The sequence below is a fragment of the Podarcis erhardii genome (genome assembly GCF_964252035.2).
Source record: "Podarcis erhardii genome assembly, chromosome: 8".
In the NCBI taxonomy this organism is placed as follows: Eukaryota; Metazoa; Chordata; class Lepidosauria; order Squamata; family Lacertidae; genus Podarcis; species Podarcis erhardii.
In genome coordinates, this window is record NC_138499.1 from 54,139,180 (window position 1) to 54,158,957 (window position 19,778).

Genomic DNA, 19,778 nt, shown 5'->3' on the forward strand with positions numbered 1-19,778 from the left:
TAACAAAACTTTTTTGAATCTTTTTGCTAAAATGTCTGCAAAAATTTTATAATCCACATTCAAGAGTGATATAGGGCGGTAATTCTTAACTTGATGTTTCTCAGTTTCTGTCTTCGGTATAAGTGAGATGAATGCTTCCTTCCACGATTCGGGAGCCTTTTTCCCTTCCAAAATTTGATTGCAAACTTCTTTCAATGGTTGTATTAACCAATCCTTCAGTGCTTTATAGTATCTCGCAGTTAGTCCATCTGGTCCTGGTGATTTTCCCAGCTGCATGTCCTGAATGGCGCTCTCTATTTCTTGATCTGTAATTTTCTCATTTAAACTCCTTCTATTATTTTCAGAGATTTTTGGTAAGCCGTATTTTCCAATAAATTCTTCTATCTCCTGTTCGTTTTTTGGCCCTTGTCTGTATAATTTCTTGAAGAAACTTTGAAAGCAATTACTTATCTCATTTGGTTTATTAATAGACTTCCCATCTACTTCGAGTGATGTCACTGTATTCAATTTTTGCCTCTTTTTCAATTGCCAAGACAGTAGCTTCCCACATTTATCTGCGGACTCAAAAGTCTTTTGTCTCATTTGTTTAATTTTCCATTCTATTTCCTGATTCATCAATTCCATGTATTGTGTTTGATAGAATTTTATTTCTCTTAGTATCTCTTGAGATTTAGGCTTAGATCTCAATTTCTTCTCCCCTTCTTTTATTAGATTCCAAATTTTCTCTTTCTTCTCATTCTGTTTTTTCCTCTTTATTGAATTCTGTTGTATTAGGAAGCCACGCATCACGGCTTTACTTGCATCCCAAATAACTCTTTTTTCAGTGTCTGATCTCAGGTTAATCTCGAAGTAGTCTTTAAGTGTCTTTTGAGCCTTTTTACAAATTTCTTCATCTCCAAAGAGAGTGTCATTCATTCTCCATCTAAAGGTTCCAGCTGTTGTCAGTTTCATTTCCATCTTGACAGCATTGTGGTCAGAACAGGTCTTTGGGCAGATTTCTACTTTTTTAACTTTTGATGCCAGATTACTAGAAGTCCATATTTGATCAATTCTAGTCCATGTCATTTTTGCTTCAGAGAAGAAGGTCCCCTCCCTTTCCAGAGGGTTCCTAGTTCTCCAAATGTCAATCAGGTCCATAGTGTCAGTCAGTTCAAAGAATGTCTTTGGTAGTCTTCCATCATTAGATATTATTTGTCTTTGGGCCTTGTCCATGTTTGTGGAGACAACTCCATTCATATCACCCATCATTATAATTTTAAAGTCCAAAAAGTCCATTAAAGTCTCATGCCTAAAATCAACAACCATATGTTCCTCTCTTCACATCCATTGCTGCAGAAAGATCGAGGGAACTGGAAGGAAAACTGGGCTGGCCTGAAATAGTCTTTCTACCCTGCCCTACACTGCCCAGCCTGAAGTCCTTCTGCCCTGCCCAGCATTGAAGTGAGAAGGGAAATCACCCTCTGCAATCCTCATACAATCTGAAGAGCAAATTATTTTGAACACCATCATTGCACTGGGCTGGGCAGAGGGATGGAGAGGAAGTGATTTCATTATGCTGGACCAGGGCCAGCCCACCCATGAGGCAAGATGAAGTGACCTCTTCAGGCAGCAGGATCCCCAGGGGCAGCAGATCCAAATGTTGTTATTCCTTCCCCTGCTTCTTCCTTAGGTACTTAACCCTTCTTCCCTGGTGAGGAGAGGAGTGCCATTTTGTGGTCTTGTGGTTTGCCTCAGGTGCCAGAAAGTATTGGGAGACACTGTGCTGCACTGCACAAATAAGTTCCTCTCCAACCAAAACAGTACCTTGTGGAGAAGAAAATCACTTGTAGAATTCCAGGCATGACATTACCATAAAAGGGGGAAAGAGGAGGTCTAATGACAAACCATCTAATTAAAAGTACATAGAGGAAGGTAGCAATAGCTTTTGGGATTCAGTATAATAACACATTGAAAAAGGCATTATCTTGCTCTGGAGAAACCCAGCCAAGTTGTTGTTGTTGTTATGCTTTTTGGAGTGTTGCTTCTTCCCATTCTTGCAGAAACAACATTGATGCCCCCTTCCTTCCCCCAAATTCATGTCCCCCAATGTTAGTTATTGTTGTGATACAAAAGGGCATCGTCTATTTATCCATTCACTTTTACCAATGTATTACGAAATACTAAAGTGGATTGAAGCACTTTGAGTCAACAAATGTACTTTTTGTGGTTAGGCAAGTGATGTGGAAATGCACTGAAAAGTATGGGATGAACATCACAAGCAAATCAGGATGAATTATCATTGCTGTATAACTTCCCAACAAACAAATCAGCATGGATAATTAATAAAGCCTGGGCATAGGACTTGCCCACACTTGTGCTTGTCCCGCCACTTTCCCCAGGAGAAACCTGCTCTTTACTGCTGAATCAGAGCAAATGTCAATCGAGTTTTCCACAGACTGATGTCTGCCCTGATTCAGCAGCAAAGCACTGGTTTCCCTGGGGAAGGCAGTGGGGCAAATGAAAAACTACTCAGATTTGTGACAAGAAAGCATGGGGCAAGTGGAAAACTTAACAGACCATGCTTTCTAGGTGCTGGAAAAGCAAAGTGTGCATGAGCACATAGTCAAACCTCTGCCTAAGTTTTCTTCAAGAAAATCAGGATGAATGCTCAACAAAGATGTCTGGAGGAGCCTTATGATCATGTTGATTATGATTTTGTTATCTATGCAAAAATACTGTAACAAATGTCAGTGTGATGAAACTCATACTGCAGATATGAGGCTGAGGCTTAGGGAATTACCAAGTGCATTCAAGGCAGAAAGAAGGACTTCCTGATATACAGGGTTTGAGGACTTATTTGACACACTATGGAAACCAGTCAATTGTGCCCTATCATGATAAAAGTATTGGGAGGTATTAAAGTGGGGACTGGGAGACAATAAACTTGCTTTGTACTATAGCTAGCTTTCATATTCAGTTTTCATTTTCAATAAAAATGTTCAGGCTTTAAAATGTTGTTGTAGGTGATGGGATTTACTAAATCCCGTAGTAAACAGCCTCTATTTCCACCTATCTTGTCATTCTAAAGACCAGAAGATGACATGATGGTAAGAATACTGTCACTGAATAAAAGGGTTCAGTATGACAGGACTCACAGAAATAAGGTTAGATGTGCAAAGCACTCTTGTACCAGCTATTGTTAACATAAAAATAAGTTTATTGGCCCCAGGGCTCATTTTAAGCTTGTAACTCTCTAAATTAGAGCTGTAAAAGTGATTGAATTTTTGTCCTTCAGTGGCTTAGAACAGGTGGCTGTGATTATTATTCCATTCAGAATCTCTGCTTTGGTTTAAGATATTCTGATGCATGGTTTGGATAATGTAATATTTATTTTGACAAATCCCTTTGCTCCCAACATACAATACTTGAGATTTAAGTAGATAGCTACCATCTTTCAGCATAAATATTGTGTTTTACTTTGCATGTGAAGGTCAGCATTTTCAATTCTGAAGCCTCAAAAGGAGGAAGCAGTTTCCCAATAATTATGTGTTCTCATAGTATGACACACTTTCATTGTGGTAAACAACATTTATCTTGTCAGATAACAGGTGTCCAATATCATGCAAATGTATTAAGCCTTTATAACAAAATAAGTGCCATTTCACTAGAATGAAAAATGGCATTGAAGAAGGAAAAAATACCATATTATAGATGGGGAAAATATTCAAAGCACAAAAAAACTGGAACTAAGAACATTGGAATTGTATGGAATTGTGAACACTGTTATTTAATACAACTATATTCATTTTCTTACAACTACTGTCAAACAAGAAGGAAATGCAATTGTGAAAGGTTCATGCGTAAAATAATGTTAAGGTTCAGGATTGACAACAATAGTTCTTCACACAGTGAACCATTATACAGGCGACTCCCCACTTACATGGGGGTTACGTTCCGGACCCCCTGCACGCACGAGTGAAAATCGTGTAAGTGGGGAACACCCTCTAAACACCCATTAAATGCCCTCTCTGCCACTCTCTCTACAATCCAGGTCAAAAATGCTGTACCAAAAAATATCTACAACTGGAATTGAAGCTCTGGGGCTAGAAGGAGGCTGGAGGGTGTATGGGAAAGTGACTGCTGATTCTGCATTACCACAGACACCAGCTGTTAGGCAAGGAGGCTGAGCAGCCTAAGTCAAAGCCCCACTGTGCCTACAGTCTTTTCTCTACCCTCATTGTTGTCCTCTTCGGAGGGTCTCCCTGTGAGCCACAAGGACTCTCCAGCTCTCTCCCTCCATTTCCTGGTATGAATTAAATTATTTAATGATTTTCTGGCACCGTGTATATACATGGTCACGCACAAGTCAATTATGCATAAGGGGGGGGGTATGCCTGTACTATAGCAGGCACATCCAACAGGTTGATTGTGATGTACCGGTAGATCACTGAACGTCTGTGGTAGATCACTGGTAGATCACTGGCTCCCCCCAAAGAAGCTCAACAAGTTTGACCTGAACCCTCCAAAACAGGGCTCTCCTACCTAAAAAAAACTCAACAAGTTTGACCTGAACCCCCCAAAAGGGCGTAGATCACTGCTAGTCTTTAACTCTGTGAGTAGATTGCAGTCTCTTGGGAGTCGGCCACCCCTGTACTATAGAATTCACTACTGCAAGTTGTAGTTATAGCCAATAACTTTAGTGACTTAGAAAATTCTTGGGAAATGAATGAATGTTTCAAAGCAAGTTGGGGAGAATTCCCCACTGGGGCAACTCTATGCTTTGCAGAAATAAATAAATAAACTTCCTAAAAGCTCCCCCACTCCCCCGAAACCCAGCCCATGTGAACTTGGCATGCTTTGTAGCTACAAAATGCTGGCTGACCATTAGGTAGACGGGAGGGGAGAGAATGGTGGGAAATAAAGGCCAGGACTAGAGGAAGGCCTAAACAGGGTCACTCCAAACTGAAGCAATTGGTTGTGGGTTGTTCTTTCTAGTTAAATATCCATTAAGTGGGGTTTCATGCGTGCTATTACAAAATGGACATTTTTTGTGGGGACAATCATTACAATCCACGTGTAAAACATCTTTCAGGAAACATAGCTAAAAGAGGTGTAGTTACAGCATTTCTCTTGCCTATTTAAAGGCTGAAACTGAATTCTCCTACAGTTGCTAAACATTATCAGCAATCTCCTACAGTATCTGATCTGTATTTGATTACAACCAATGGCAGCTAAAACTAGGCCAGGGATAAAAGAATAGTTAACCATTCCTGAATAATTAAGCAGGTTTCTGTGTGACAACAAGATGTCTTGTGTAAAATATGCATTCATTTACTATGTATTAGTGGTGCCTATCTTACTGCCCTTATTAATTATTTATTAAAGTTTACAAAAATAGCCTGTTCAAAGCTTTGAGAAGTGTTCTTTTCTTTTTAACAAACATTTAGAACTTATTTCTCAGCTGAAATCAATGAGAATGAACTTTTATTAGAGCAGGAAATTTTGCATAAACACACTTGGAGAACATATATTCAGCATATATTGTATTATTTTTTTTTATAAAATATTTATTAGGGTTTTTTATAAAAGAAATACAAAGATAATAAACAGCATTGCTTTGTTTTAACAAAATTTCATAACTTCTTTGGACTTCCTCACGTCTCCCGCTCCCACTTACATCGTTAATAAATTTTTTCAGGCAAATTATCATCTTATTTGCAAATTTATAACCACTCAATTCAATATAGTGTAACAATTCTCCAACAAATTTTTGTTTCTCTTAATCTCATTTATCGTCAATTTCCGATCCAATTTAGTGATGGCCAATTATTTATAATTTATAAATATATAAATTCAGCATATATTGTAAAAATGTAGATCTTTTTGCAATTTGCATAGGAATGCTTATCTATTCACACTACATTGCTTTCAGTGGAATTTACACTTGAAAAAGCATCTGAGCGTAAATTTTCTTGAAAACTGTTGACATCATTCATTTTTTTATTTCCTTTACTCCAATGGTTCAAGGCAGCATACATGGTTCCCATTACTTTATCCTCACAACAACCCTATCAGCCACATTAGGTTGAGAGATGGAAAGTCACAAGTTGAACTCTGTGCCTGAATGGGGAATTGCTTCTCCCCTACTCTACTTCAACACTCTGACCACTACACAATACTTGCTCTCAGTGCATAGTATGTCTGAGTACATGTGCCAATGTTACATTAGTTGAAAACAATGCAATTCAGATAGCCTGCCTCCTGTGGGTCTCATTCTCTGGTATTTGACCTGGAAAATCTGTGATTCAGGACAGATTTTCTGTGAAACCAGTTTCTTTTTCTGTGGTCCTTTAAGCGATGAGACAGTAGCTCTCTGTCTCGCTGAAAAACAGATGTTGTTGAACTACAACTGTCATCATGCTGGCTGGAGCTGATGGGAAGTCCAACATCTGGAGGGCCCATAGGTTCTTCATCACTGGTTTAAAGGATTGGCCACCGCCTGGTAGACTGCCACACCCTCTTGCTTGGCAGCTCTGGAAGCTTGGAATATTGTTGCCACCTGACAGTGACTCATCTTGTTCTGTGGCTCCATAGTACCAGGAAGACAAACTAGCTGGCAGCTCAACCTTGAGAGCTCACAATATGGCTGTTGCCGTATTATCTGACAGGTCCACAGGGCCAACAAGAAAGAGAACTTGGCAAGGCTCTGTGGATTGTGCTCAGTTTACCTACAATTCCTTCCCCCTCCTTTAAGCTATGAAGGGTCAGTTCTCTTTGACGCTTATAGGGTATGGAGAATTTATAATTATATGATTTATATGAAGATTCTGTTGAGGACTTTCATAGAGTGGATATAAGATATCAGACACCCTAAATTCCATTAAAATATATCATATACACAAGACTGCAGTATCAGGTTTACTTTGAGCAAAGTCATGCCAAGGGTCAGTCCCAGGATAAGAAACATGTGAAAAAATAATAGAAGTGTACCTGTGTGGGGGCAGATATCATCTGTTACCAATGTGTAACCTCAAACACTCAGTTTATCTGGTATTAGAGAGCAGAATTTATTGACCCAAAAGTTTTCACATGTAGGAATGAGTTCCCATAGTTATCATATTAAGAAGTAACAGCTGGTAGTTTTACACATGCGTGTTCTGGAATTTGTATGCCAAAAATGTATCCTGTCACCTGCGGCATATAGTTAAAAGAATAAGTGGGCACGCTGCTATTCATAGTTTTCTGCTGCCAATTAAGTAAAATATTATCATGACACAGAAGACTTTCTATCTTATGCATAAAGAAACCTACAGATCTTACATCCTCCAAGCTTAGACAGAAAGGGAGTAGGTGACTAGAAAAGCAGCTTATGTGGCCGTTTGTGGTTATTTGAACACAGCTTTCTACACTTGGATGCTTCTGGAGGTGTGATACCGTGTGTTTAATTCAGACATATGCTCATTATGCCTGTAATAAGAGAGTTGCTCTTGATAAAGCTCTCTATTAGATTATCACATTTCTCAGACTCTTCCAAATAAACAGAAGAAGTAGGTTAAAAGAGAACAGAAGTTGAATAAAAAGATCAGAGTTGACAGGAGTGAGGTAGATTAACAAAGAGGAAAGGAAACAGAATTCTAATCCCTTGGAGACTGGGAACATAAGAGGAGACTGTTGTTACTCAAGGACCAGTGAAACCGCTGTAAATTAGGTATTCATTGCGTGAGCCCAGTAGATATCAAAGAACATAAGGAGTGGTACCTCAGGGTATTCACTTGCTCTTCACTTCCCTGGAAATCTGCCATGTTGTAACATTATTTCTAGGAGATAAACTTGTAGGTGAAGTTACCATTACCGGAAGAGTTCAGTGCAGTCTGCTAGCACATTTCCTGTTTAATCGGGACAGCTGCCTAGTCCGTTGAAATCTCAGACATAATTTAGATTCTGTTAGGGACCAGGCTGGTTTTTGAACACTTCATTGTTTTTCAGTGCTCTGAAAATGGCTTGTTAACCCAACTGCAAAGCAGGGTAGGGGTGGGGATATCAAGTAGCCACCTGGTCAATTTTATTTTAGCAACTCATTCCAAAGCATTGAAATAAAAGTATTTTTAATGGACAAGACTAGTATTTCTTTCTCTCTGTATTTTGTTTATTTTAAATGGATAGGTGAAACAAATAAATCCATAATGATAGCAATTTCCATAATGTTTAAAACTGTTAATTAAACCAACTTTACTTGATTTAATGGAATTTGATCATCAGCTTCTAAAGAACTAACTCTGAAAAGCATTTTTGTGTGTGTGTGAGTGTGTCTTTTCTGATTTCTGATCTGAAGAAAGAAGCTACTGTCACTATTGTGCTTGGTGTAATTTGTGTAAATATCAAACACCACCCAACCCCTGTTCAGTTGTTCTGCAGCAGTGAGCGAGGAGCTTTCTTGAATGTGCCAAGCTAGCCCTGCGCATTATGTGTTAATATGTGCATAGCCTTAATTTGAAGGGGGTCTACAATATACCGATGGGCACACACACATAGGGCTGTCTCCATGGAGCTTTTGCCCTCACATGAAAAATCCTACATAATCTCCCATGGATCATGGCTGGCATGTCATAGGCATCTAAGGTGTAAGTCTAGGCAGGAACATATTGGAACATGGTCAAACTGACTCAGCAGATTTCTAAAATTAGGATCTACCAAGTTGTTCTTAGCTCAGAGCAATGGGGGAGGGACAGGAAAGCAATTTGGTGGGGGAGGGACCAAGAAGACCAAGAGGATTTTGTGCATTTATTTGACATTTGTATGCTAGTCCGTCGCATGATGATTTCTTGTGTTGGCAACTCATATTCCAGTGGTTGCAGATATGTTAGTTTCTAAGAATTATACTGCCCTGTGTAACCAAAGGTTAATATAATTAATATAATTCATTAATTTTCCTTGCAGATTTTCAGAAGGTGTTGGTTGGTTTTCAAGAAAGCCTCAAGTAAAGGACCCAGAAGGCTAGAAAAATTTCCAGATGAAAAGGCAGCATATTTCAGAAATTTTCACAAGGTAGGTCATAATTATCTGCATAAATGTGTAGTGTAAGCTACTGGGGAGAAAACTATTACAGAGAATATTTTCATTCTCTGCTTTTGAAGCTGTTGAAGTTGACAGCAACATTTCATGATGCTGTCATTATAGGCTCAGGCTAGAGCCATCTTTTCAAATTAAGAACCAGATTCCAGTTATTTGGGGTTTTTTAATGTTCATTTTTGTTACCATTGTGAAGAATAGGATTCTTTTTGTTTTAGTAATTACCTAAAAATCAAATGAAGCCTGAACAGAAGGTGTCAGTGTCTAAATGCCTGATGCCGTATCTTTAATAACAACAACAATAAAAGATTGATGGACTGACATAGGGATGCTTGAGATTGCAAGGATGTTGAAGACTTAAATGTGTAGCAGTCACTTTGCTACAGTTTAGGCTTTGGACAGTGATTATCTTACATCTGCAACTCAATACATGATTATATGTTATTTCAATGGAACCTATCCTTTCACTCATACTTCAACAAAGCAACTATAATTGATTCAACCTTTTGTGCAGCAATCTTGAGGATGTGTCTCTTTATAGCTGTTTACTGCTACAAAAGAAGACTGGGGCTCTTCCAGGACTTCTTTGTTCAGAGCTGTAGCAAAGTAACTTGCTGCAAGAGCCAAGATATGCAAACAGCTTTCGGTGGACTGACACACTTCAAATTATAGGCAGGATATTGAAAGTTTGAATATCTCCATCTAATTAAGGTCACTGTGTATATAAATTAAGGTTAGTTCGTATAGAACCCATCTCACTGACATGCATATTTTCTATATATAGCATTAAAATATATATACAGGGAACATTCAAGTGCCCTTGGGACTCACCCAGGCAGGATATATCCCCCATTAGCTCTGTTTCATACTTTTTGGGTATTTTTGCCTGGCTGGAATGTGTCCTTGAACTGTGCTAATGCTGCTTAGTTGCCTGGATAGAAGGTGGAGGGGTATGTGAGTGTGTGTGTATTCGTGTGTGTATGTGTGTGTAGTCTACTGTACAAACAGTGCTATTTTTCTAGAAAAGGTGCTGGGACTCACTATGAAAGCCTCCCTTGTTATCTTATAATGACAATGGCACCTGTCAAATTCCAACTGGATAAAGCACTGTGTACAAAAGTAAAAAATGTGTTCTCGCCTCTCTCACTTTGCCTCTTGCTCTGTCCACCACTGTCAGTGGGCCTGAGCCCAAGACAGGTAAAGCTGTGCCTGCAAAAAGACAGGTGGTACACAAGATTTGGATCCCATGCCAGCAGGGGCCCCAGACTCTTAGCATTCAGCTGAAAAGAAAACTAAGCCAATTTGACATTTCAAAAGAAAGTTATAAAACAAAACATAGGAACAACTCTATAAGCTTTGGCACTCGGCAGGCAGCACCATTGCTAAGGAATTTTGCTGTAAATATCAGGACTATGAAACATTGTAGAGCAGGCTGATTTTCTGGCTTTCTTTATGAATGGCATTACATAAGAACAAAAGAAAGGTTTTCTGAATCAGGCCACTCTCCCCTCCTGCAGTTTTCAACAACTGGTATTCAGAAACCTCTGGCTGAGGAACTTAGTCATTGTGGCCAGTAGCCACTGATAGCTTACTCACAAGAAACAGATGTAAAGCAAACTGGTGTAGGTTAAACCAGCATAACGTTAAACCAGATCCAAGCTCCGTTCTGTAGTGGTGGGACTACTGCTCGGTGAGCCAGTTTAAGCTTGGTAGAGTAAAACAAGAGTAGTCTAAGCCAGGTGTCCTCCATCTTACAATTGTGCAGCTGGTTCTTATATTTGTCCCTGTTGAAATTCATTTTGTTAGTTTTTGCCCAGTTCTCCAATCTGTTAAGGTCATCTTGTATCCTGATTCCATGATCAGGAGTAGCATTGGCTACCCCTCCCAGTTTGCTGTGATCTGCAAATTTGATGAGCATCTCCTCAATGCCTTTATCTATATAAATATGTTGAAGAAGACCTGTGCTTTGTGTTTTCTATACTGGCAAATAAATATTTTAAGATTGTAACACTATTACATTTTACTGCTGTTGTAAAGATGTTTTCTTGGGTGTTCAAGGCAGAAACAAAGTCATAAATCAATACAATTGTAAGAATTTGTCAGATTTGTTGAAAGTCTTAAATAACTTGTATCAAACAACATAGTGATTTTGAGTTGTGTACACAGAGACTGCTTTTGACAAATGATTACTGGAATTAACAGAATTTACAGGTCCTACTATCCAGAACCTATATCTAGTGTGGAAACTCAGTGGACATATAAAAGGCCTGAGAGAAAAATAATGGCCTATGACTAATTCTGTATGCTGAAATGAGTTTTGGACTTGTAATTTCTCAAATAGTAAGATACACAGCTCATACCTATATAGCAAACCTCTCCTGAAACCGTTGGATATTTCAACAGCAGGTATAGGGATCTCTATATGGTAAAAAAAAAAAAAATCCACTGGGGTTACATGATTCTTTGGCCATGCCTAAATTAACTCATAATCCTGAGGCAGGTTTCTGTTGCACTGATGCCATAATAGAAAGCAAGTAAGGGAGCAGTCCTGTAGCAATATCTGCCCGGATGAATGTGATTAGGATCCATTGGATCTTCAGCTAAACTAGGAAATTCCCAGTGCAGTTGGGCTATGCCGGTGTAACTCCCTATTATCTACTTTGCCAGAGATCCTCACTCTGGTTGGCTTAGTGAAGCCTAGCAGATTTTAAGGTGGCATAAGTCCTGAAAAAGGGGCATGGTGGGAGCATGATGAGAATGTGACAGGGTGATTTAGGATGGATTCTAAACCTGGTCAGCATGGTGACATGATCTGGGAACCCAGCGTAAGGTTAGAGATAGATGATAGATAGATGGATGGATAGATGATAGATAGATAGATAGATAGATAGATAGATAGATAGATAGATAGATAAGATAGATGAGAGAGAGTATAAACATACAACAAAAGCAGTTCAAAATCCAAAAATTGAGATTACTCTGAATCTCATGACCCCCCGCCCAATCCCTTCCATGGGTCCTAATGATAATATTTACAACCGCATATCAATACTTATCCAGATTTTTATCATTCTAAATTATCCATACTTTGTGTTAGTTTACAAGTGTGGTTAAAATCCTGCTAGTGTTTTAACCTGCTTACAGTGGTCTCGTAGATAAATTATAAACTTTTCCCAATCTTATCTTCTTTATTTGTGAGCTTCCCAGTCAATTTTGCCATTTCAGCAGTCCATCAAAGTGGTTTGCCATTCTTCTCTGGTCAGGCTTGTCCCTTCCTTCCATCTCTGGGCATGTTGCTGTTGTCTCATACATAAACAGTCTTTTCTGATCCTTTGGTATCTCGGTACCTATAATTCCTAATAAGAAAGCTTCTGGGATTTTTTTTAAAACAAAAGTTATTTTAAACCTTTTTTACATTTCATTATATATCATCTCCCATAAATTTTTAATTACTTTACACATCCACCACACCTTTTTCTTTAGATTTCTAGTAAGTATTTGTACTTGTTCTATACATCTTTGCTAACTTAACATGAGTCAAATACCACCGGTACATCATTTCCATATAATTTTCTTTCAGTGAAGAACATGTCGTGAATTTCAAATCTGTTTTCCATAACCTCTCCCAGTCTGCCATTTGTATATTATGTCCCAAGTCTTTTGCCCGATGTATCATCACCAATTTGACCTGTTTGTCTTTTATATGCCATTCCAGGAGCAAACTATACATTTTCAACAATAATTTTATATTGTTTTGTAAAACATCTTTTTGAAATTTTGAGAACTCATAACTAAAACCTTTCTTTTTAGCTGTCTTGAAAATATCATTTAATTGATGATACTGTAACCAGTCTGTTACCAGTTCTCTTATCTCTTCAAAGTCTTTTAATTTTACCTAATTTTCTACTTCAGTTAACAGCTCTCTATATGTCGGGGTACCCAGTGTAAATTAAGCCAGCTAAAAGGGTGGTGTCAGGGAACTGCCATCGGAGAGACAGGTGGTGGACAGGCTCCAGGAGAAAAGGAGAGAATCTGCAGTAGAAGAGGGAACCAGCAGGGGGAGTGCAGGAGTCACAGCGGAGGGGAGGCTCTGGGATGCTTCCAGTGAGAGTAGTGGAGAGGTAACGGGACCCCCGTTGGGAACGCCCACCCTTCGCCGGAAACTGTCACGCAGAGAGTCTCGAAAGCGCATGTCTGTCAAAGAGCTTTTATGTTGGCGTAAATTCCGTAGACGCCCACTGTCAGATTCTACCAGCGACTGACGGAGTCATGCTTTGGGGGCTCCGTTAGTGCATCGGTTTGGATGACCAGCCAAACCCCAGAGGGATCAAGCTTTTACGCACAAGCAGCTCACTATCCCATCACAGGTGGTGAAACTCAAACTCTCTTTAAAGGCTTGTTTCCCCTCTGCCAGACTTAGTTTAGGCTGGCTCCAGTCAACAGTAGTCCTGTTCCAGAATTTAGATATGGTGTACTTTATCCTGCCTTAACTTAAATTTAGCACAAGCTTTTTGTTTATACGATTATCCTGCCAATGTACCAGTCTTTTTATGGGCACTTTCAAGGTTGATAAAACATTTGATATGTTGACTAAAAAAAAAAGATACTTGAAGGAAAAATAAAAATAAACATTTATTATGACAGATTTTCTAAAATCTATTCATATTTTTGTTTTAGTTTGTTGCAGAGAGAAATTTAAAATGCAAATCATTTGCAGATGGAAAAAGTTATTAAAAATGCATTAGGCTTGAAAATGGATCTGTACACACTCATAACATATTCAAAACAAATTCATCCCTTATGACAATTAAACTAAAAGAATTTTCACATCATCAACCAATAAATCTCACTTAATTTGAAAGCAGGTGAAAAAAGAGACAATTGAAATGACTTGTACTAAAGCAGCGTTAATGGCAATTAAAGGAGGAGCTACCTCAAAGCATCAAGCATATTTAACTCTTTCTGGTTGCATTTTTCAGATTACATGCTTCATTTTTTAGTTTTTTCCCCAGCAGGTCTTGAACTGTTTTAGTGTAACTAATGTATGAGGAAGACAACCTAAGGGGCTGCAGGAGCATAGGAAGCTCTTTTTGGAGATTCTAAATCATGGGTAGGCAGACTAAGACCCGGGGGCCAGATCCGGCACAATTGCCTTCTAAATCTGGCCTACGGATGGTCCAGGAGTCAGCGTGTTTTTACATGAGTAGAATGTGTGCTTTTATTTAAAATGCATCTCTGGGTTATTTGAGGGGCATAGGAATTCGTTCATTCCCCCCCCAAAAAAAATATAGTCTGCCCCCCCCCCCACAAGTGGACTGGCCCCCTGCTGAAAAAGTTTGCTGACCCTTGTTCTAAATGAACCTGGTTCATGTGAACCAGTGCATACATATGGAAGCTATATTTGTGGCTGTTGCATTGAGTACAGTTAACTGTGGCTGAGGGGAAAAATACTGTGGCCGCATGTATAGCATAGCTGTCTCATGTCCTGAACTGGTGCACTGTGTGACATCAGTGGCAGATCTTGGGGTCTCAAATTTCAGCAGCACCCTCCGCCTCTCACACGCCATTCTAAATCATAGTGGTGACATCCCCAAGGCTCTGCACGCAGTGCGGCCAAACCATTTGCGCTCTCCTAAAACCGCCTCTGATGGCATCTTAAGAACCATCTTTCTCACTGGTGGCATCCTGAATGTGGAAAATCCTCTACTTGAACGTTCAGCTGGTGATCTATTCAGCATCAGCCCAATACTGATTTATTTGTCAGGCTTTTAAGTGTTGAGATGCTATGGAGCTAGCCACAGCAATGGTTGGTTTTATAAATTATAATTGATATGAGTATTAGATTTATCAGCTGCTCTTTTGTATTATTATGTGTTGTATTTATTTATGTGCTTTGCAACTTGACCTGGTATCAAGAATAACTGGATCTGGGAGGGCGGGGGGAAGAAACCTAAATAAATAAATATATGTCTCTGATACGGTTTTTGGTTAATTGAGAAATCATCAAACCATTTATGCAGCCACCAGAGACACCATATGCTCTTCAGTTGTTCACATTGGAGCTAATGTCTGTGGAGATCATTGTTTTTACCATAGCACATTATTACATTATAACCAGCAAGAAGGGGAATCTGGGATTTCATTGTTTCTTTAACTCAGATCCTGATGTAGACTATTTTTTGTTTTTAATAATAATAATAATAATAATAATAATAATAATAATAATAATAATTTATTATTTATACCCTGCTCATCTGGCTGGGCCTCCCCAGCCACTCTGGGCGGCTTCCATAGAAACCAAAAATACACTAAAATATCACACGTTAAAAACTTCCCTGAACAGGGCTGCCTTAAGATGTCTTCTGAATGTCAGGTAGTTGTTAATCGCTTTGACATCTCGTGGGAGGGCATTCCACAGGGCGGGCACCACTACCAAGAAGGCCCTCTGCCTGGTTCCCTGTAGCTTTGCTTCTCGCAATGAGGGAACCGCCAGAAGGCCCTCGGCGCTGGACCTCAGCGTCCGGGCAGAACGATGGGGGTGGAGACGCTCCTTCAGGTATACTGAACCGAGGCCGTTTAGGGCTTTAAAGGTCAGCACCAACACTTTGAATTGTGCTCGGAAACGTACTGGGAGCCAATGTAGGTCTTTCAAGACCGGTGTTATATGGTCTCGGCGGCCGCCCCCAGTCACCAGTCTAGCTGCTGCATTCTGGATTAGTTGTAGTTTCCGAGTCACCTTCAAAGGTAGCCCCACGTAGAGCGCATTGCAGTAGTCCAAGCGGGAAATAACCAGAGCATGCACCACTCTGGAGACAGTCCGCAGGCAGATAGGGTCTCAGCCTACGTACCAGATGGAGCTGGTAAACAGCTGCCCTGGACACAGATTTGACCTGTGCCTCCATGGACAGCTGTGAGTCCAAAATGACTCCCAGGCTGCGCACCTGGTCCTTCAGGGGCACAGTTACCCCATTCAGGACCAGGGAATCCTCCCCACCTGCCCGCCTCCTGTCCCCCCAAAACAGTACTTCTGTCTTGCCAGGATTCAACCTCAATCCATTAGCCGCCATCCATCCTCCAACCGCCTCCAGACACTCACACAGGACCTTCACCACCTTCACTGGTTCTGATTTGAAAGAGAGGTAGAGCTGGGTATCATCTGCATACTGATGAACACCCAGCCCAAACCTCCTCATGATCTCTCCCAGCGGCTGCATGTAAATGTTGAAAAGCATGGGGGAGAGGACAGAACCCTGAGGTACCCCACAAGTGAGAGCCTAGGGGTCTGAACACTCATCCCCCACCACCACTTTCTGAACACGGCCCAGGAGGAAGGAGCGGAACCACTGTATGACAGTGCCCCCAGCTCCCAGCCCCTCAAGACGGTCCAGAAGAATGTTATGGTTGATGGTATCAAACGCCGCTGAGAGATCCAGCAGAACTAGGAAACAGCTCTCACCTTTGTCCCTAGCCCGCCGGAGATCATCAACCAGTGCGACCAAGGCAGTTTCAGTCTATATATAACTTTTCTCCTTTCACATTCCAAAAAAAAGAGGGAAATATATGCGCACAACAAACATGCATTAAATTTTGGCTTTTCAGCTGAGCTGTTGGCCAGGGGAAAGTAACCTCACTGTGCTGGCAGCCTTTATGGATGAGGTAGCTATTCTTCGGTTTTGGCAGCATTATTGCAGTCTGTTTCAAAAGACAAAGTGAAATAGCTTGACGAGTACTCTGCCTTACTGCTTAGTGAAAGGTACCCAACGTGCATAATTTGCCCTGATCATGCTTGGCAGTCTTTGCACGTAGAGACTGTGGAATCCTTAATGTATGTTCTAAAATAATATAAATACTAGAACCAGTTTAAATGAGCCCCACCACCCAGGCTTTTAGATTTCATAAAAGAGATTTCATAGGGACCCAGACCGCCTGAAAACTGTTGTTTATACGGTGCAATGGGATGACCATTCTTGGCCACTGTGTAGTATCCAAAAAATATTTATCTCTAAATTGAACAGGAAAAATAACAAGCACTTAGAATGTAAATGTTTAATGTTTAAAAAATAAAACAGTGAATTTGGTAGATAGTTTAGCTATCAGTAGTGAAATTTACTTATCTCTTGAGAAATAGTAAAAGGGCATAAAATACAACTTGTCACCCCTGTTGATGTAGTATGTTGCCTCACTGAAATACAGTGAAATGGCCCAGCAGATCAAATCAGCTGGGGAAAGGTCAAGATAAAGGCTAAGGTTTTAAGGCCTATTTCTGGATGCATCAAATATTAATTAAAACAATGGCTTCACAGTGTGAAGTAATGAGTTGCCAAAAGTTGTAAGCACTTCTGGGAACAAGCATCTCACTAAAACCCCATGAACTGCAACAGCTATAACTATCTGCCTTACCATCAGAAGCCTGCTAACAGGATGAATGCTTATAGCAACTATCATACCAACAAAACCCAACCCTACCAGCATACCACTCTCCATGAAGCTATCCACCATAGTCGTAGCTGTGCTAGGAGCACTCTTCGCCCTACAAATTGCAAATGAAACAGCAAATGAAACACCAAAAGTTCTGAAGCCAATAAGGCTTTTTTAACCCAACACTGCACCACCTGCTGCCATCAACCTCACTGACGCTAGGAGAAAGCATAGCCGTACATATCAATGTAATATGGTTTCAAAAATCGGGACCCAAAGAACTAGTTGCCTTAGACCTCCCCGACATCAAAACCAACACCCTAGTCCCAAAAGGACTTATAAAATCCTACCTAACAGTGTTTATCATCACCCATCAAGTTTAGATGGTAATGACTATTACAAAATGTAACCTTTATCCATTTCTACAATTTGGAAGTGATGCATGTATGACAGGATTTCTATAGCATTCTCCACCTCGTGTTACTTCGTGTTAACATGCTGTTCACCCTTTTCCTGGTGAAAAATTCCTGGTGTGTTTGTGTGGCCATACAGTGGAACCTGGGTTTTCAAACATATTCTGTTCTGGAAGACTGTTCGACTTCCGAAATGTTCAAAAACCAAGGATCAATGGGCTGGCTGCAATGTAAATGAAAAAGCGTGCCTCGGAAGCCGTTCGACTTCAGAGGCATGTTCAAAAATGGAAGCAATTACTTCTGGGTTTTTGGCATTCGGGTTCCGAAATGTTCCACTGTATTAGTCAAATGTAGAAGCAAGTAAGCAAGGAAAACGAGAAGAAGCAAACAATCTTGCAGCATCTTAATGGATATATTGTGGCATAAGTTTTACATAGTAAAGCCCACGTCTTCGAATGAAGTGGTATTTAGGCTATGAATCCTTATGCGTAATAAATCTGTTAGTTTTAAGGGTGTCATAAGACCCTGTTGCTCATCCTCATCCTGTTTATTTTTTGTAGCACACTTCTCAGAAGCATCTTTCAACAAGTTTTATGTGGGATGTCTTTCCTGACATACTGAGTAAAAATTTTAGAGGAATACATACGTCATAGCTCAGGGGTCAAGAATCACCAGAAGATCTCATAAAAATAGAATCTGAAATCCTTAATAACTTCAGACAGATATAGTCCTTAAATGGCACAAAGAACATAGTGGATTTTAACGTGCTGTTGGTTCGTGCAACTCTCTTCTCAAAAATGTGTGCTGTGCAAGGCCAGCTAGACAGGCAGAGTTGGGGTGTAGTAACTGTAAAATGATACACACTGAGGCAAAAAAAATGCCAACTTCATAGATACGTCGATGAGTATTGGATTAACCAAGAAAAGATATCTTAGGGTTGTGCTGCAGCATTTACTGAAAATGTTAACCCAGAGCTGAAAAAGTCGGTGGAGGAAGAGTTGCTGGTTTGGTTCCTCATGGCTATTATGGCTATTCATTGGACATCTTCACCATGCAGCTGCTGAACAACCTTCTGCCTAATGTTGGAGTTAAGGAGGTGGTCAGCATCGCCATGCAGCTGCTCAGAATGGCCTACTGAAATATTTTAAATAAATAAAATGCCTCTGCAATTTCACAGTTGGGAGCCAGCTGATCAACAAATTCACCAGGACAGTGTGCCACATCCCTTCACTCCCTCCCTTCGTTTGCTGAAGCCGGCATCTAATGATGATAAACTGCTCTTGAAAAATTCTTTATCACTTAATGAAGATGAGATGAGTCAATCCATATTTATTTAGTTTTCAGCTAATTTTTTTAAAAGCCATATATGAAGGACTACTTTTAGTCTCGCAGGGGAAATTCCAGAACTAACTCATACAGGAAATGCAACAACATTAATAATTTCTTACTTGGATGGACCCCTGGAATGCAATACATCATAAATGTTGCTTGGGAGGATAAGGGAGGATAAGGAGGATTTTTAAAATAATTTTTTTACCTTTATAATATACTTCACGAAAGAGATTGAGCCAAGAAAAAGTGAACACTGCCGCCTACAGTTTCCTTTTGTGTGGAACTTATGGGGCATGGAAGGGGGCTAATTGATTCAGGAGGAGGCCCTGAGATCAGAGAAATAAAGCAGGCAATTATAGCTGCTCTTCCTGCTCACAAGGAATTTGTGTTTGGCCTTCCCAGGGTCTCTGGTGTAGACAGCAACCGAAGGATACCAGTTCCTGATGCTGATTCTAGGTGTGCTTTCACTATAACTCACCATATCCCGTGTGATTTTTATGAGTTACCATGTGAGCTTGCAGGTTAGGAACTCTGGATTGTGTATCAAAATTATTGGCACCAGACCAG

At 40.1% G+C, this 19,778-nt stretch overlaps 1 protein-coding gene across 1 annotated transcript in view; it reads left to right on the forward strand.

Moving 5' to 3' along the window:
- Positions 1–19,778, forward strand: part of DOK6 (docking protein 6) — a 174,618-nt gene that overhangs the window by 73,567 nt on the left and 81,273 nt on the right. Inside the window, exon 2 of the mRNA XM_081875125.1 lies at positions 8,917–9,024. Within this exon, the coding sequence (XP_081731251.1) occupies positions 8,917–9,024 (108 nt within the window). The remainder of the gene's footprint in view (positions 1–8,916; positions 9,025–19,778) is intronic.